General features: G+C 47.0%; 1 protein-coding gene across 4 annotated transcripts in view; it reads right to left on the bottom strand.

Moving 5' to 3' along the window:
- Positions 1-19,103, bottom strand: part of LOC144733918 (protein crumbs homolog 1-like) — a 92,877-nt gene extending 73,774 nt beyond the window's left edge. For all 4 annotated transcript variants that reach the window (XR_013588458.1, XM_078615930.1, XM_078615929.1 and 1 more), the window contains exon 1: positions 18,776-19,103. Coding sequence is in view for 3 of the 4 variants with exons in the window: in XM_078615930.1 (XP_078472056.1) it covers positions 18,776-18,875 (100 nt within the window). In the remaining variant the exon portion in view is untranslated. The remainder of the gene's footprint in view (positions 1-18,775) is intronic.
- Positions 19,104-20,639: the final 1,536 nt, after the last annotated feature.

Here is a 20,639-nt window from a genome sequence, read left to right as displayed (position 1 = left end):
AAACAACGTGGACGCGAACAACCGTTCGCACGAACAAAGTTCGCGCGAACTTTGTTCGCGCGAACAAAGTTCGCATGAACGAAGTGCACTTTCGGAAAGAGCGTTCGGTCGCATTACTGCCAAGAGCCCTCTGAAGCGTCGTCATTAGGCACCGTGGCTGAGCGATGGTTCCTTGCTCTGCACGGCGGGTGCAGCAGCGGGACGACAACCGGCGTGGACGCTGCTGAAGAGAATTAGTGTAATAAGGCATCACTTCCACACGAAGCGCGTTCAATCGTTTGGCCGTTCACCAGGAGGCCGCGGGGAACGTTGAGTGCACAGTGCGCCGAACCTCGTGTCACCTCCAGTCGTAGCGTGTTTGTGGCCTAACAATCACAATCGTTCACTTGTGTTCCTTGAGAAAATCATTCGAAAGCCCGTTTGATTTTCTCCCTTGCCCTAGTATGCAGGAGGTCGTGGGTTCGATCGCGATCCTGACGCCTGTTGTGTATTTGGAGTTTGCACGTTCTCCCCAAGGGTCACGTGGATTTTTCTCCAGGTCCTCCGGTTTTTCCCTCCACATTTAAAAACATGCGTTTAGAGTTTTTGGCTGCTGTACATTTCCACGTGATAAACCACTTTCGTTGAGCTGCCATTTGTGGCCAGGTTGCTTCTGAATGAAGGGCTAATAGCTCAGTGGGCTTTAACTGGTAAAAAAAGAACCGGGTTAATAAGTATCTGATTATTCTCGGAGCAAGCATGAAACAACGCAATGCTGCGTTAGAGCCAACGTTACCCGTTACGCATGCACAAGTTATTTTTGAAATCTCCCTCTGATCGCTGCGAGTAACATTTTACATTTCACAAAAGGAGCACAAAAGCTGGTGGACATGAAGCTTGACTCAACGTAGTCTGGTCACGAATAAAAAGCAGTTCAAAAAGAAATGCTGGATGTTGAGTCATCCATAGAAAGCAGGTTGTAAGAGGGCATTGCGCCATTGATGCATTTTTTTGCCGCATAGCTTTCCTTTGGTGGTGTGAATGGACATAAAAAGGGCTTTTCTCCTGAATTAATTCTTTATTTTCCCCTTTATCTATCAGCACGTCCCCAAATGCGATTTGCTTGACATTTGGAGAGATTGCTTCAGCTTTCGGTGTCACGTGATGCTCCGGAATGTGCGTCGGCAACATTTATCAATGATATCTTGCAAGGCTTAGGCATTAACTTGCAAAAAAATATGTTGCGAAGCATTTTGCGAACAAAAGAGTTGCTGAAGAATGTTTGCATCTGTATCAATTATCGTGCTCGTCTGTGCATTCTTAAAGGGTGCAAATGTCGGTGGATACAAAAAAAATGGAACGTAAGTCCCTTTGCTGGTCGTTGAGAGTTGCAGAATATGTTTTGAGATGAAAGCGGTAAACCGACGGTTCATGCGCTGTGCCATGAACCTCATGACCCGAGTTCGCTTGCCAGTCACGGCTAATACCGGTGGTGAGTGATATCTGAACTGGTCCTGGATCTGCCCCCCCCCATACAAATCTGCATTGAACAGTAAAGAATGTGTCAGTTTTGTTGCCAGATAAAAGGGTAAAAAACCAATTATCATATTTTGATACTGGCAAAGGAGGTTCCAATGGTGTTGAACAATATTGTCAAACGACCCCCATGACTGCTATGGCAGCGGGAAGCCTTCATCCCTCAACTCATTGCCAAATGGCTGCACATTATCGTAAATTAATTGAAGTAATTAATATTAAATAAATATGTATAAAACCCCCTGGACTCTTAATTTGGGAAGCAATGCATATTTCACACCGTTGTGTTTCACAAGCATTTGCTCGCAGTCAATTTCTATAACCTGGTATAATTATACTCATGGACACGATCACTGCCGACCTGCACACGCCCCTTCCATGGTCAATTCTCTACGCGGATGACGTCCTCCTCTCAGATGAAGAGAGAGGAGAAGTGGAAAGACAAACGCGCCTGTGGAAGGAACGTTTGGACGAAAACGGGATGAGGTTCAACATCAAAAAGACGGAGTATATGGAGTGTGGCCCCCAAACCGACGGCACCATCAGTATTGACGGAGAAGATCTGAAGAAAGTGACGGACTTTAAGTACCTGGGCTCCACCATCAGCTCAGATGGTAGCATCACGACTGATGTGAGGTCACGAGTCAATGCGGCGTGGATGAAATGGAGGCAAGTCACCGGAGTCCTCTGTGATTGGAAAATTCCGGATAGGCTGAAGGGAAAAATATACAAGACCATCGTCCGACCGGTGGCACTCTATGGATCCGAGTGCTGGCCAGCCACAACTGTACACGAACAAGCTCTCCACACCATGGAGATGAGGATGCTCAGATGGAGCCTCGGGCTCACTCGATGGGATCGTGTCAGGAACGAAGACGTTCGGAAGCGACTTGGTGTGGCCCCCATTGCGAACAAGATGCTTGAGGCAAGGCTTCGGTGGTACGGCCACGTGATGCGAAGTGAAGAGTCATCAGTGGCCAAGACTGCCTTGCGTATTGAGCCAGAGGGCCGCCGTCCACGCGGGCGTCCGAAGAAGCGATGGATGGACCGAATAAAGGAAGACATGAAGACGGTCAACGCATCCCCTGAAGATGCCCTGGACCGAGCCAAATGGAGAAAACAATGCCGAAAAGCGGACCCTGCGCCACAGCAGGAACAACGCTAGGAAGAAGAAGAAGGTATAATTATACTCTTTGGTTCTTTCGGTAAAGTCACGTAGTGAGAAATAAAATAATTTCAAACAAATCACGACGTTTCGATCGCAACACAAGCAGTCGTCATCAGGCTCGTGTTACCGATCGAAACGTCGTGATTTGTTTTATTTTATTTCTAACTACGTGACTTTACCGAAAGGACCAAAGAGTATGGATTCCTGCAGTCACGAAAGCTTCAAATCGTGATACAATTATGATTGTTCAATGTGAATAATCTGGGGTCAAGACCAACGTCTGAGTGGCAGCCAAGGGGCGGAGGACGTCAAGCGCGGAGACGCAGCGGTGAAATCAGCTCCTCGTGTTTCCGTAACGCCGCTCGGCCTTCAGATGGATCGGAGGCCTTCAGCCAGCAGTGGATTTTATGCACGAACATTCAATTCCTTTCGTATCGCAAGTAGCCGACCGAGCTAATCGTAGGTGCGGGCTGGTGAGGTGGCAAGGCAAAGCTTGTTGTGGGGCTCTTGAACGTTGCCATTTGGTTTCAGGGGTGTTTGTGTCATTTGTTTTAATCAAACAACTTTACGCAATGCTCAAAGGCACGTTATGCATCTTGAGGTGAGTTTATTTTTTACCCATCACATGCTTCGGGTATAGAGGCACAGCCCTGCAATCGGAGGTGGGGGGGGGGACAACAAACTAAACACAATCTTTGGTTGCATAAAACTCCTTAAGCAAATATTGAGTGCTTCATCATGGCTGCTGCTGCTGCTGCTACTGCTGCTGATTACGTGGACAAAAAGCAAATATAAGTTATATTTCTCTGGGTCAGAGAAAAAAAATAAGATCCAAACAACTTTGTGCTTAAAGTGAGTTGACAAATACAGCGCGTAGAAATGTTCACACGTGCACAATGTTGCATGTCCATCGCATGTCGCGCCTGAATCATTAACAGCCCACAATCAGGGCAAAATCTCTGCGTGGTGTAACATGGTGCCACACGGTGTGAGATGTTCACGAATCCCACCTTTCCACGCGCCAATAATCGATTGTTCATTTCACATTCATTGGCTCTTCTGAAGTATAACAATGTATGTTCCCGCTGTTTAATGTAGTTAGCACTTAATCCTTGCCCAGTAATCTATTTGCACAAGATGAGGGGTGCCATGGTGGCGTGGTGTTAGCTACCTCGCCTGATATACAGGAGGTTATGGGTTCGATCCCAATAGCGACCCTGACTCGTGGATATTTGGAGTTTGCATGTTCTCCCCCATGGTCGCGTGGATTTTTCCCTAGGTCCTCTGGTTCTTTCTGTCCACATTTAGAAACATGCGATTAGAGTATTTGGCACCGATCAATTTCCTTAAGAAAAGCCACTTCGTTGGGCTATCATTTGTGGCCAGGTCGCTTCTGAAAAAGAGCTGTATAGCTCAGTTGGCCTTACTTGGTAAAAAAAAAAATAGTATCTATAGATGTTCACATATCTGACGTTCGCAAATATCCACCCTTACCTCAGTCCCCACTGAGTTAGATGTGCCAAGAGCACAACGAATAACGTACCTTAACTTGACCAATTAAACACCCCTAGAAACGCCTGGCTCTTTGATGACTTTGTCAGCAAGTGAAATATCCATGCGCCCTTCACCGATTGAAGGGAATGAAGCCCTCCACGCACAGCGGAAGGCAGAACCACCGCTCGCTGGCAGCTCGGTAAATTCATAACCAGTGGCGCAAACAATGAGCACTCCCGGGAGGCAGGAAAGGTCACGGAAGGTCGACAGAGGGCCTCTCTGGCCAACCGCTCTGTGTGGCTCCTTCTTACAAACAATCTTCATTGACCGCCGTCTCTTAAATAAACGCAACCCTCGGGTCACTGCGATAACGCCTCCATTGGGGGGTTATTATTTCAGCTTAACTGGCGATGGAGCTCCTGTGACTTTAATTGAGTTTTAAAGCAAACGTCTTGCCACCACCTGGTTGAAAATTAACGACTGAATCTACAAAATTGTCCCCCCCCCAAAAGATACACACTGGACACCGCAAGGGGTTCAGAAACACGTGGTCGTTATGTATGTACGTGTGCTAAACTTCTTTCGCACCGTACGTAGCCAACAGTGCTAATCGGAGGTGCGAAAAAAATCATTGAACAAAACATTGAAAAGTGTGCAAAGAAGTGTGCATCGATTCCTAAGCGGAATTTACACCGACGGGCAGAAGGAGGAACACACGTGTTTGAGAAGATATTGGTTCTTTCGTTAAACTCACGTAGGTAGAAATAAAATAAAATAAAACAAATCACGACGTTTCGATCGCAACACAAGCAATCTTCATCAGATGGAGCATTCTTTCTTGCTGTGGTTGTTCCACCTGATGAAGATCCCTTGTATTGCAATCGAAACGTCGTGATTTATTTTTATTTATTTCTACCTACGTGACTTTACCGAAAGAACCAAAGAGTGTGGATTCCTGCAGTCACGGGAGCTTCAAATCTCGATTGAAGATATTCGTAGTTTTAACGACATTCAACTGCTGAGGAAAGTGGACTTGGGCAGGACACGTCACGGCCAGAGGGGACCATGGGTGACGGTCAAAGTGAATAACGGATTAGCAGCCACGGAATTGAAACGCATCCAACATAGGCGGAGTTTGACTTCTATATTTGGGGGGGGGGGGGGGTTGGGCAGGGTTTTGCTTTGTCCCTCACATTATAAATCGCAGGTGCATATCATTAATTTATTTTTAATCTAAATTGTAAACTACTGAAAATAAATAGATGAAGGTTTACAGTTTGGGCGGGGCGTCGCCCTCCCCCATGCCGCCCCGCAAACTCCGCCCATGGCATCCGCTGTGATGCCCACCGAGGAGATGGAGTGATACAATCGGGTGCTAGATGGACTATCGCAGGATCGTGAGACGCAGTGGCTTGGAGACGATGTCAACCAACAGTAGAGGTCGCAAACGGGTTCTGATTCCTTACCCGTACCCGGCCGCACCAGGGTCGCAAACGGGTACCCGTGCCCGTACCCGGCCGTACCCGTACCCTACCCGTACCTGGCTGGGTACGGGTAGGGTACGGGTATCGGGTACCTGATTGCGACCTCTGGGATGAAGCCATGTTGCAGGCGTGGGTGGGTTGATTCTAGGAACTTAAATTGTGAGAAGAGACAAGACGTTGGGAAATGAGTGACAAACAGTTACTCACCAGTGACTCACGGTCTACCCGTACCCGGCCGCATCAGGGTCGCAAACGGGTACCCGTACCCGTACCCGGCCGAGTACGGGTAGCCGGGTATCGGGTAGGGTACGGGTATCGGGTACCCGGTTGCGACCTCTGACCAACAGTAGATTGGCCATAGCTGATAATGATGTGATAGGACCCTCGAGAGAGAAAAACTAAATGCTTTGAGACTCAGTGAGGCTTTGCTGGATAGATGATTCACATTCTGATATTGGAGGGTAGCGTAGAGGCACGTTGGCAAGATAATTGCACTATGAACCCAGCGACCATGATTTTTTTCCTGACCACAGCTAACATTAGTGATAGGTTACGTCCGAATCTGTCCTGAGCACACCAGAGCTCTTCACTAACCCAGCAGACTGAACAGCGTGGTGAAGTATGGTCAAACAAGTTCAATGACAAACATGGCTTGGGAAGGCCTTCAACAAGCAGTCGATGAACATAGCGATGTTATTTATACATGGACAATTACACTACACTATTTTAACATTATAAGAAGACTGCATTGAACTAGAAACTCATTTCGACTGGAGGAATCCGATGAGCTATGAAGCTCTTTTTCACAAAACTCAACTGTCGTGTTGCTCTTTGTCGATTTAACGAGACAGCCGGCATCTCTCTTCATCGCCCTGAGCCAGGCGCAGAGTGTTCTGGAAATGTTGAATATTTCTTAAAAACGTGCAAAAGTACACCTGTCAGCATGCACACATGCTGAACTCCTTAGAGGCAATAAAACAACCCTTGACATGTACATTTAAAGTGGAGTAAAATAACCACGTCGTCCGCAGGTGTTTTACACATTCATTCAACAACATTGCCATCTTGCGCGCAAATGTTTTTTTTTTTTAACAACTTTAGCCGTAAAGGTCACCACCTCTGTGCCACCGGTTGCCCAGCACATGTGGGATCACCGACTGTATGTGGCCCGGAGGTTTTTTTTTTGCCCCACGTCGCATCGCGGTGCCCCCCCCCCTCCCCGAACAAAGACGCGGTTCCACACGCACGCACGTTGAACGGATTAGGGCTGAAACGTGAAGTGTGAGTTTTGACACGCTAATCCGATTACAGGCCACGGGCTCTGCGCTTCTCCGCCCGTTTAGGTCACCTGCCAGCACGTCCTGGCGAACCCTGAACATCACTGCGCACGCAAAGCTTGCGGCCTTTGGAGGGGCGGGTGGATAAAACTGCTGAGGGGCTGTGATGAAATAGCTCTCACTTTCAAGGCGCGCGAGAAAGATTATTCCGCACACTGTGGATGACTGTAATGCCAGGTGAAGGCATGATAAGTGCCCCATGGCTTACATAACTGCATTGTGTGTTGCTGTGGGGCTTGCTGAACTATCTCTACTGGACATCTTTGAAACAAAAGTTTCATAGCTCATCGGATGCCTCCAGTCTAAATTCTGCTATGAAAAAAAACTGATTCTGGAGCATTATGGGTAAAATCATATTTAAACAAAAATACATGATGTGTCTCTAAAAATGAGTTCAGATATTGTTTAGTCCATAAACATATTGGCTTTCCAGACCAGTATCTTCCAGCAGTCTTTGTTTATAAAAACAACTATTTACCGTTTTTTACCTTCTGGGTTTCATCAGCTGAGTATGGCTGATTCGTATCAAATGCTCTTGTCACTTAACTTCTGATAGCCTCACTGCTGATGAGACCCAGAAGGTCGAAATCACTTCATAGTTTTCTCCAGAGAAGATACACTGCCGGATAAAATTGGTCTAAAACTCCAAAAGGCCACTGTACTGAAACAAATCTTTATTTATTCATTTACGAAAGCTATTGCTGCTCTGTAATCAATTAAGGCTGCAGGTATAGTGTGGTATAGCACTGCGGATGTGAAGTATTCAATGTAATATATTGGTTGATTCAGCCCATCATCCCTCCATGGTCAATAAATAAGTCTGAATATCTGGGAAGTAAAAAGTTTGCAATGTGGCTTTGTATGTTTGTTGGGAGAAATCCTACTTAGCCGCTGTGCGAATTTCAATTAATGATCCATCATTTCAAAGCGTACGCTATATATATTTAATGTGAACAAGGTCAAACTTCCAACAACAAAAATCCACTAATCTCCTAAAATTCCACTGAACGGTTCCATCCTCGCTTATCTACCATTTCCAATAGCCTGGCACGTGACCCTGCCATGCTAAAAATAAATCTTACAACTGATAAACATGCGTCAATGGTGGCAGACGTTGAATCCCAACGGAATTCCCACCGCATTATACTGCATGTTGAGTGTGCAAGTCAGGTGAGTGGTGAATGTCACGGAAGTGTCACATCAACCTATCCATAGAACTGGCTGCCTACCATGGTGGCGAGATGTTATCTCCCTCGCCTGGCATACAGGAGGTCTTGAGTTCGATCCCAACCCCGACGCCTGTATATATTTGGAGTTTTCACATTCTCCCCGTGGTCGCATGGATTTTTCTCCGGGTTTTCCATCCACATTTAGAAACACGCGTTTAGAGTATTTGGCTGCTATACATTTCCACGTTGAGCTATCATTTGTGGCCAGGTCGCTTCTGAAAAAGAGCCATGTAGCTCAGTGGGACTTAACCGCAAAAATAAAATAAAAAAAGACAGTTTTTAGTTTATATTCTTAGGTTTTTTCGGTAAAGTCACGTAGGTAAAACATCAAAATTAATAAAAATAAAATAAAACAAAAATCACGACGTTTTATTTTATTTTTATTAATTTTGATGTTTTACCTACGTGACTTTACCGAAAAAACCTAAGAATATGAATCCTTGCAGTCACGAAAGCTTCAAATCTAGTTTTTAGTTTAGTTGAACAGACTGACCCCTGCCCCAGAATTGGCTCAGGGTCATACAGAGAGACGGAAAGTCCCCATGCTTAGTTGAGCAGAAAAATTATGACTTTTTTCTTGATTGTTCTTTTAGGCGCACAAACACGCGTGCCTTCATAACTGTTCCAAAAGTTACAGCGTACCAACGTGGTGCCCCGTTTCATTTTATAAATGCACGAATCTTCATGTAACTCGGGGTAACGGGCAACGTGGCTCGGTGTGTCGTCTTGTAGCGGTTCATTGCAAAAAAAATGCGTTGCAAATACTGCACCGACACCCAATATAAACACTGATGTCACAGCTGCTGCTCTTTGCAAATACAAATGGCTTGCAGATAATAAAAACAAGGCAGCCCACACAGAGCGCCCTGGGACGTTTCTCCCACTCCTCTTGGGGTCCTGTTGCTTGAGTTTGACTCTTCATATCTTTTTGGCATTTACACCGAATCTTACGAACGCTAAACGTGTTCTGGTCTGCAACCCCTGGAGTTTTTAAATACACGGCTCGCGAAGGCATTTATATATTTGCGTTCTAAGAACTGATTGTTGTCGGTAGTATTGTTGTTATATTCGAGTGCTTGTGCCGCGGATGCAAGCACGTCTGGCCCTAACCGCTTGCCGCATGTCACCACTCGCGTGTGTATGTTTGCGTGTTGAATTTCTTTTGCACCGTACGTAGCCAACCGTGCTAATCGGAGGTGCGGGTTATGTCTCTGTCACGTGGCTGTCATGCGGCAAACTCTTCCCCCTTACCGTTTAAAACGTGGAATGTTTTAAATCACGCTTTTGTAAAATGCTCAGGATACAGATATCCATAAACAGGGTGTTTAAAATAAATGGACCCAATTTCAAAGCAGTATGTTTCACGATGGCAACATGTCACAATTACACAACAAGTTACGAACGGTTTAACGAGTTATCAAGTGTTACTAACCATTTCATAAATGCTTAATATGCCCTCCACCTGCTGTACGGACAACATCGAGACGATAATTGAATTCATCCCAAACGCCTCTCAAAGTGTCTTCTTCCACTGAAGTCACCGCTACCGTGATTCTGTTTTTGAGGTCATCCAGATTAGTCGCTACTGGTGGCACAAAAACACCGTCTTTGATGTATCCCCACAATAGAAAGTGGCAGGGTGTGATCATGTCTGGGGATCTTGGGGGCCAAGAGTGTAGCGCCAAGTCTTGGGGTCCCGTGCGACCTATCCAACGTTGAGGCAGCGCGTCTCGCGAATGACTGAGGCTAGGGGCTGTTTGTGCGCTGGGAGAGGCATCTAGCGGTAGTCATTTGAAACTCTATGCCCCGCCCTCTCTATGCCCCGCCCTCTCTATGCCCCGCCCTCTCTATGCCCCGCCCTTTCAAGTGGTAAGAGTTTCATTAATGGGCGGTTCGTTGTTGCAGAGATTTAGCGATTTCAAATTGGGTCCATCTCTTTAAACAATAGCTCCCCAACGTGTTTTCGTGATTATGCCAAAGAACGTGGCAAGCTATGTGCTGTTAGCGAGCACCTATGAAGGCCGGCACAGCACACGAGGGGGTTGGTGGCCAACACCACGGCCCAGCCACCTTTGTCTCCCTCGTGGCGATGTTTATGCATCGGTGCGATGTTTACAGATCACACCAGGTGCTCATTTGAGGCTGAGTTAACCTAGGAGAGGCCCAGGACCGGTTGAGAAAAACGTCCCTGGTGTTGGCAGTGAGCGTGAATTGAACCCGGGTCGTCAGGTTCATAGCGCAGCGCGCTAACCACTACACCACCGCTCCCCACACACACACGCGCGCGCGCGCGTTACACCTGCAAAAGTGTCTCGCAGCTGCAGAAACTAGAAGGTAAATGGCACGTCGACAACGCGGACGCGTCTTGTTGACGCGTGGACACATCGGCGCGGACACTTTTCTTGCCTTCTCATTAAGCCACTGTAACGGGGCTTGCGCACAGGTTGTCAGAGGAGAGGGTTTGCGGGGCAGAGGGGGCCGTCACGCATGCGGCAAGACCGTTAGGGTCGCTGACAAAGCCCGGATTTATTCCGGGTCGCTTGTGCCGACTCTCACAACCCTTCCGTGTGAGAGCAAGGGAATGAGTTTGGCCCGGGAAAGCACAAGGGGATATTTATTTATTTGTTTTCCTGATCTCCAAACCGCGGTCCCATTGACGTACACCCGTGGGCCCCATTGCACCTCCGCCACCAATCGTGGAATCTCCGACAAATTCTTTATTCATTGTTTCGTTCGTGTTCTCAAACCCTCTCCCCCACCACCACCACCACCCCAGCCCACTCTCCCCAACATCCCACCCCTCCGCCCTCCTCCCGTTGGGCCGAAGCATTCATGCCGCACGGCTAGTGAGCAGCGCCTCGCTCGGATAGTCCCATTGTGTCGCCCGGGCTCTGGCTGAGATTGCAGGGGGATTCCAGTACGCTCAACACTGCCGCAGCCAAAGCCAAAGATCCCCCGTGTAGCTTGCAACAGACTGTTGGGGCAAGTGCCGTTAGCGAGTAGCACCTATGAAGGCCGGCACGGCACAAGAGGGGGTGGGTGGGCAGCACCACGCCCGGCCGCCTTTGTCTCCCCAGTGGTGATGTATGTTTGTATGCATGTTGAACTTCTTTGGCACCGTACGTAGCCAATCCTGCTAATCGGAGAAGGACAACAAACTAAACAATAATATGAGTTCTAAACAAATGAGTTTTCAATCTGGATTTTAAAGTGGACATCTCCAGTGGCTTCCTAATATGGGAAGCAAGAGCGCTCCACATGCTCAGGTACTCATTGGAGGCTGAGTCGACCTAGGGGAGGCTCATGACCGGTGCAGATAATCGTCACTTGTGTTGGCGGTGATCGGGAATCGAACTCTGGGCCCCCGGGTGTGTAGCACAGCAGCGAGGTCACCGCTGCGCTACCGCTCTTCCCACAATGGCACCACCACCACCGCCATCCCACACTGTCCACACGTGCATCGCAACTCCGCGTCTCATCAACAGCCACCGCCCCGACTCACGACGGCTCCCCCACAATCTCACCCGTGCTCACTTCTCCATCCACGTACGCACTTCTGCGACGGACCAATGCTCGTTCCCTCTCTCTCTCCCTTTGCCCACCCATTTGGATATCACTCCCCGTCTCGATCACATTTTTGCCAAAGCAAAAAGGAGGCAATAAAACAGCGTGCAGTTCCTTGGTTTAAAAAAATCAGCGATTAAAAAACTATTAATATTTAAAGCGAAGGCCCACTGAGCGATATGTTGCTTTCTCAGAAATGACCTGACCACCAATGGAGAGGAACTCAACGAAGTGGCTTATCACGTGGAAATGCATAGCAGCCAAATACTCTAAACGCATGTTTATAATTGTGGAGGGAAAAACCGGAGGACCCGGAGAAAAATACACGTGAGCACGGGGAGAACATGCAAACTCCAAATATGGAGGTGTCAGAGTCAGGATCGAACCCACGACCTCCTGTATATCAGGCGAGTCGTGAACATCTTGCTAACGTGGCTCCAAGTGTATTTGTTTATTATTTCAGTTTTGCTTTTAGTTTATGCAGCTATTGTGCAGTATACAGTATAACTCTATCTACCCAGTCACAGCCCATCCCATGGATGGAGTGAATCTCTTTTCGGTTAAGTTTTGTTTTTACCTAGGTCAACCGTAACACGTAGTACATAGCTCTCTGTCAATACCACTGGCATCTGGTTCAATCTGATCAGAATGAGCCTTTTCTCAACGCCGTACAATGGCAATTGCTCAATCATGCATTGTGACAAACGTACTGATTCATGGACGAACAAAACGACATTTTCCCTATTACGTGGATACATTAACTATAAACGCAGACGCAAAAAAAAATCACACGGTGGTCTATCGCTGCGGTCTATTGGTCACACTCTGTAAAGCGGGCAATGGGAATGTAGTCTGTCGTGGGCACGTGTGGGTTACGCTTAACAGCAGTGACGCCTCGCTCCACGTGTGGCACATCAAGAGGGCGAGCAGTGCGGCACAGATCTGGATACCGCACGCTTTGTGGCCACAATGAGCTGAACCATCTGGACCTTCTTGAAGCAAAGAGTGGGGCGGTTTAGAAAACAACGCTGACCTCACGGGACCAAGGTGAGAAGAAAATACACACACGCACGCACAGACTGTTGGGGCAAGTGCTGTTAGCGAGCACCTATGAAGGCCGGAATGGCACACGAGGGGGTGGGTAGCCAGCCACAACGCCCGGCCGCTTTTCTCTCCCTGGTAGCAATATTTGCATACTGCACCAGGTATTATTTTGAGGCTGAGTCGACCTAGGGGATGCCCAGCACAGGTTCAGATAATCGTCACTGGTGTTGGCAGTGAGCGGGAATCGAACCAGGGTCATGGAGTTCATAGCGCAGTGTGCTAACCACTACACTACCGCTCCCCACACACAGCCACTATTTATATTAGCGCTGGGAAAGCCAGTGCTGTATCCACTCTATGCCATTTGCCCCGATAAACGAATAGTATAGGCATTATAGAAGTGTAGACTTTGGAGCAATTGCTAAAAGCAAGCTCCTATTAAGGCTGGGGACATTGCACTATAGGTGGTGTGACCAGGCCCATGCCCGACCACCTTTGTCTCCCCATTGGTAATGTTTTACCCGCCACCACAGTTACTCATTTGAGGTTAAGTCAACCTAGGGGAGGCTCGTAACTTTTTCAGATATTCGCCACTGATGTTGGCCACGGCCGCAAATCGAGCACAGATTGCTGGGTCCATGTCACAGTGCGCTCACCACAATGCCACAGCTCCTATCCTCTTTTCCCCATTCGTCTTTCGTCCGGCTGATGAAGACGCAGAGCTACAGCTACAATTTCACATCCAGGTGGTCAAGTCAGACGACCGCGTCAGGAATAGCGGAGTAGTGCATTGCTGCGATGTTTCCGTCGTATTCATGGATCGGGACATACGTTGTTACGGTCCCCTTATGGATGACCACAGCCGCACAGTACTGGAGAGTTTTTAATTTTCCATTTGTGCATCAGGTATCCGCGCATCTGCCATGGTTTGCCCGGTTGCGGTTTAGGGAGGACCATGAGCTTCGTGGGAGATCAAAACCAGGGATCTTCTGCGTTGGGTCTTTCACAAGGTGTCTCCACCCCCCTATTAAAACACATACACACGCGGCCTCGAGTGTGCTTGCTCAGAAAACACGCTCATGAATCAGCGTACACTCATGCGTATGCGCGCCACCCCTACGCGCCCACATGTGAGTAAGTAACAGAAGAATAAGAATGAAAAAAAACTACACTGACAGGTTACTGCAGAGGCACGTCTATGGGACGTAAGTGGACTTTAACCTCAGTGCCGGCATGTGACCTGCGGAGTGTCAGTGAGTTATCGCCAATGATAACAGCTGCATTATAAAGAGCAGGCTTGTGCTCTCAAGTCTGGACAGGCTGGATAAGATATATTCATACTTCAGTGACAGCCAAAAGATATCCCCGCGTGAAGGGACCCATGCATGGATGTCCCCGACCAACACATCTCCCTGCCCATGAGTGCAAGGCACGCCTAGCAGCGGTAAGGACATAGGATCATAGTGGTGATCCGCATTTGATAATAATCAATGCTTGCCTGAGAGATAACAGTTTGATGATAGAAAACGGAAGAGGAAGTGCTGATAGCGATGCTAATTTTGAACCAAAACATATATTACGTAGCATTAAAACAAAAACATTTGGAAACGTTCAACATTATGAAGCTATTCTAGTCCACAATTAATTTACAAATAGATGCCATGTGCTGTGCAGGTTTGTTGAAAGCCATTGCTCACCCATTCTCTTTTTTAAAATGAAAATGTGGGAGCAGTGGCACAGTGGTTAGCACGCTGCGCTATGAGCCCAGACACCTGAGTTCAATTCCCAAATGGCTAAGATCGGTGGGAAGAAAGTCTTCACCAGCCTGCACTGACCAGCGTGGTGACGCGTGGTCAAACAAAACCCCACGACCGATATTGCACGGGAATGTCTTAATCTAGCAGCGGAATGACACAGGGCCATAAAGTATAATTATTGTAACTTCATAAATGGACACCCAACTGCTTACAAAGCCAGATGCAATCCCACCACCGTGCACTTACACACGACAGAGTTACAGGTGCAGTTTTCTCCTTCTCACAGCATTTGTAAAACAAGGACACATGGATATCTTCCAGGGCAACAATAACGCCTGCCAGGAGGATCGTCTCTGATGTGGCTGAATGTTTGTGGGAGTTCGGTGCCCTCCTTGTAGCTCTAACACAAGCCACGTGCCAAACACTGAACCTGGTGGCTTGTGAGTGATGCGGTGGTGCAGCAGCGGTAGCGTAGTGGTTAGCGCAGCGAACCTGGCGACCCGAGTTCGATTCTCGCTCGATCGCCAACACCAGCGAGGATTATCTGAACCGGTCCTGGGCCTCCCCAAGGTCAGCTCAGCCTCAAATGAGTCCCTGGTGCGGCCGGGCGTAGTGCTGTCCAAAAACTGTTAAGGCTACACGGGGGACCTTTGTCTTTTGTGTACCTGCAGGTCATAACTTGCACTTTTAGAGCACTGACTGTATGTGTTCATTGCCTAGGAAGGCTATGTGCTACGAATAATTATTCAAGAGGATATGTGCACGGTTGTGTAATGTATATTCATCTACAGGTTACATTTATTACGTCAGTATTATTATCATTCACGGTCGCTTTGTTTACTCTTTAGTTTGCACCTGCTTCTGTGGGTAGTGGTGGCACGGTGGTTGTGGTGAGTGACATCTGAACTAATCATTGAGCCCTCTCCTTTCACCAACTTGCACTGACCAGTGTGGTGAAGTATGTTCAACCCATTTCCATGATAAGCACAATATGTATATAGAACTTATTTTGCAGGTGTTGGAAGGCCTTCATCCAACAGTGGAATGACAACAAAAAAAACTCTAAATTATTACGATTATTTACGTGCATATTTTGTACTTACTGTATAATTATCTCCCCTGGTGGTCCTGAGAAAGATGAGGACATTCCACGTTCCTATGGTGGGGACCAGTCTTTCCCATACAAGTATATCCACCATTGAATTCCCAAGAGTGGTGCTAATTTATAAACGAGCAAAAATTACTTTCTGAGTTACCCGCAACCAGAAGTTGAACTCACAACCTTACGGTTCTGAGTTTAATGCTCTGCCAAAAAGTGCTAATTGGATAAGCACATTAGCATGACGGCAGATTAAATGTAACGTCAAAACATTTCAGAAGTTTCAAAATGCAAACCACTCTACAGCCTCCGTTTCAATAAAAAAAAACAATTAAAGTGTTAAGGTAGAAATTTTAAAACCTTATCAATTCCACTGCTCGGCTTGTTTGAAACAAATGAAAAACGTAATTTGAGGGGTCTGACAGAAAAACAAAACGTCACAATCCACACGTATAGATAAACTTTTCCAATGTCATTAAAGCACTTAAAAAAACACTTTTTAAAGTAGTTGTTTTCTAAATTCCCTCCATATGACTACAAAATGAACATTTACATTCGTTATTTTCTGACTTAATCTGACTGCTCTCAACCAGAGCCAACTGTATGGACAGTGAGTTGTTGTGGGTAAGAACACCCTTCATTGCATAACGAATATGAACAGAACATGGATAAAGTAATACTCAAAATATATATATTTTAAAGGTTTAAGCTGCATTAACATCCCACAGAATGGCTTTTGAGGCCATACAATTTGAAACTCAGATTGACCACACGTGACTCTTTCAAGACGTCTGGACAGGATGGAAAATGATTGAAGAGTTGGCCAAAATGCGCTGTAGAGGGGCTGGCCAGAGCTCCCTCTAGTGGAGGCCCTTCTGTCAGCAGTGGCACGAACAAGCAATTGCAGGGCTGCACCTTTATCTTTCAGTTTTTGTTTTACCAAGAAACTATGGTGTTCGATTGCAGAAAATATTTTTTCAACGGTCAACTCAAAGATGACTCACTCAGTTCCACCACTTTCACATCTCTTGAGCTGCCATTATGTTTCCGACAGCTATCGTCGTGTATCAGTCAAACGACAGCACTTGGTAATTACGCGCCCCTTTCCTACGGCTTGCCTCCCCCTCTGATTGTTTCAGCAGATAAACTCAACAGGGGGTGGGAAGGGACAGTCAACACAACTTCCATCTGCTGGACTATCGGTGCCAGGACACCTCCCAAAGCCAAGCAAGTACGAGCAACCTTTAAATCATCTCTGATACAATTAACCACTTCGCTAATTAGGTTTGTGTAGTTTGCACAGAAGCAAACATTTTATTTTATTTTATACGTACGTGACTTTACCGAAAGAACCAAAGAGTATGCACAAAAGTGTTTGATTGTGTGCGATAAGTTGGGGTTCAAATTAAATCCATAAATCATTTGCACCTCCATGCAACGAGTGTGTTGTGGTGCATGAAGTATCATCAACATATATTGGTCAGCCTTGCGCAATTGATTGCTGAATGAAGGAAGGGCTTTCCAAGTGACTGCCATCTCTCGTGATCCAATAGTGGAGAAATCCACCCAGCACACGCACACTACTACTGATTGTATAACTCAAATCTCATCCGCAGATGACCTGATGGAGGTGTTCCATCCTTTGGCTTCAAGTGTATTTTGGTAAAGATATTTTTGAGAATGTTTTTTTCAGATGAGTCAAAGGTCAAAGTGTGCTCTTACACTGAAACACATCTGTCCGCAACAGCTCCTGAGTTCGTATACAATATTTGTGGGGGGTTTTTTTGCGTTGAAAAGGGCTTCCCCACAGTGATTTCTGAGTGCTCTTGCCAATGACATCCGATAAACCAAAGTTATGTATTTTATCAGCCTTGCTCTGCTGATGTGACCCAGAATGTTTCACCAGCCACATTTGCTTGGTTAAGCAGATGCTGATCGAGAGGCACACAACGCACGCGTCTTTTCCCAGTTGATACATTATTTACATATTTATGTATTGCCCTTCAAGGCTCACGATAAGATAATGCGCCTTCATCTCTATTGGAGGTCTTGAGCCAATGGTGGAGAGCCCAGATAAATATTATGGCAGAGATTTGTTACAATGTTTTATATTTAGTCACCACATATCCTTGCACTACTCAGCTATCAGTTCATTTAATACGAAACCAACAATGGCTTTCTGGTCAAGTCGTACGATGACATACACTTTACAATAACAGTACATACATGTTTTATCCGTGTAAATTACATACAATCCTACTATTATTACGCAACATCACATTTTGATGAATTCCAGTGTGTCCTGCATGTATGTATGTTCGACTTCTTTCGCACCGTACGTAGCCAACCGTGCTAATCGTAGAACAACCACGTTTTACACGTGTACGTATCATTGATCCGGCAAAGCAGAGCTATTATAAATCCCATCAATATTATGCTCTTAATGCATATGGCACTGGCGGTGTGGAGGGGGGGGGACTGCACTGGCAATCAGTGGGGCACTGTGAAATATAATCGATGTGTTGTCAACGACACTACGCGCTGCATTTCAAAAACAGCTGTCATCCTCAAGCTGAAGGCTGGAGGAGTTCAACAACACTCACTGGATGCTCCGAACGCATTGCGGCATCAGAATGGAGGCTTTTGGCGACTGGGTGGCGTTTCGCGTATTCAGGGCACGTAAAATGCACGCGTCAGCCCGGGAACAGGGGGGGGGGGGGGGGGGGAACACAACAAAAAGAACCCCTAGCAAAACTTTAAACGTCTCTTGTCACGGGCGCGCGCATTGAAACGTTCTGCCGATCGAAAGGTTGTTGACGAGCAAGGACCGAGCTTGAATTGCACACCTGCAATGTCGCTGTTGATTTCTCTTTTTGTGTTGAAATCACTTAATCCGTTATTAACTTATTTTATGCGACAGACGGGAAACTTGATCCGGTCACCACGCGCTTCGCGAGTCTGAACACACATTTATGGTGCACGCAACTTTCACCGCCAGCCGAAAAAGTAATTAAACAAACACACACACGCACAAAACAAGATACAGCCAACTTAAGTGAACGTGAAACGTTGAAAGTTTCTTACTTTGGATCGTGGATGACAGAAGCAGGAACAGCAGCGGCAGCAAGAAAGATGCAGCACCAGACAGCGGGACTTTCGCTTGAATAGGCCGACATAAATCCATGGCAAGAGGCGATGGAATAATTGTTTGGTGGTCAGAACCTGGCTGGGCAGAGCTGCAACGCTAGTCTGGGTTGTGTGAGGCGGGCAAGTGAATGCGATTAAATGTGTTGCACCAGCAGCATTACACACACACGGGGCTAACCTCCCTTAAGTTCCTACAAACTCCTGGCTTCCTTTCTTTCCCGGCTTTCTGTGTCCGCTCCCACACTCACCCACCCACACTCACACTGCCCGCCTTAATGGCTGTAACAGAATGGGTACCTCACAAGTCTTGCCTACACCCTCCTCCACTCTCACCAGCCTCTTCCCCCTCCCCTCCGCCCGCTGTCAATTCGAAGTCTCCACTCCACTCCCCAGCTCTCACCACCCCCCTCAACTAGCCTACCCTCAATCCTCACAAGCCTCTTTCCCCCCCCCACCACCCACAGTCTCCCAACCCAGCCCCCTCAATGTGAACAATCTATTAACGAACAAAGCCAGTGGGGAAAACACGACGCAGATTTCGCTTCAGCCCAACTGGGCCACCAAAGCGGGCGACAATTAAACAAACCCGATTCGCGTTGCGTTAGGCCCGTCTGATTGGCACGGCGCATCCATGGAGTACGGACGGACGGAGCAATCTCCAAACTCGGCGGGATTACCGACGGGTGGAGAGGAGAGAGAGAGAGGGGGGGGGTGGTTTAGGTGGCGGCAACGACTTGATGCCTGCTCCATGCCCACGGCAAAGACAGCGAGGAGGAATTGACCCCCGAACACTTTGTCGCAATGGTTCGCAACACTCAGCTCGCAATCCAGAGGTCATCTCTCCCGGTGTGGCAGTTGAAACAATGGTGCACGTTGCTTGAATCCCCACCCCCCCTTCAACACCACTGTCCACCCAGTGCCACGGTGGCTGTGAGATGTTAACTACCTCGCCCGGTATACAGGGCGTCGTGGGTTCGATCCCGATCCTGACGCCTGCTGTATGTTTGGGGTTTGCGTGTCTCTCTCTCCGTGGCCGCGTGGATTTTTGTTTCTCTCTGGGTCCTCCGGTTTTTTCCCCCCTCCACATTTTTGAAAAGCACGCGTTTAGATTATTTGACTGCTGTTAATGTCCACACACGATGATACGCCACTTCGTTGAGCTGTCATTTGTGGCCAGGTCGCCTCTGAAAAAGAGCTGTTACAGCTCAGTGGGCCTTACCTCGTAAACATGTTTCATAGTTTCGATTTGAAGCTTTCGTGACTGCAGGGATTCATCTTCTTGGTTCTTTCGGTAAAGTCACGTAGAATGGAAATAAAAAAATAATAAAAGTAAAACATGCTTATTTATTTTATTATGTTTTATTTTTATTATTTGTATAAATAATAAAAAGAAAGCAAATTTATTTATTTTATTATATTTTATTTTTATTATTTTATTATTTCAATTCTACGTGACTTTGCCGAAAGAACCAAGAAGATGTTTCATAGTTTCAATCGTTTTTTTTGGGAGATAATAAACGGGCGCAACGACAGTTCGTCGATGAGTGACTCCCGTGTAAAGATGGCAAGGTGTGTGTCGACTCATTCGTCTCCCGATAAGTCTGCTCAGCGTGAACGAGGAGACGGGGGCTCTCCAGAGCTCCCTCCAGCGTAGGCCCTTCCGCCAGCAGTGGAGTGAGCAAGCCGTCACAAGCACTCTCACTTTGCATTTTTACTGTAGGGGTCGTCCATAAATGACGTCACGCGATTTTGGACGATTTTTTGCCCCCCCCCCCCCCCTTCGTCACATAAAAAAAAAGTC

This window comes from Lampetra planeri, chromosome 49 (assembly GCF_965212315.1).
Source record: "Lampetra planeri chromosome 49, kcLamPlan1.2.h2, whole genome shotgun sequence".
NCBI classification, from domain to species: domain Eukaryota; kingdom Metazoa; phylum Chordata; class Hyperoartia; order Petromyzontiformes; family Petromyzontidae; genus Lampetra; species Lampetra planeri.
This window is presented reverse-complemented; position numbering and strand designations above follow the sequence as displayed.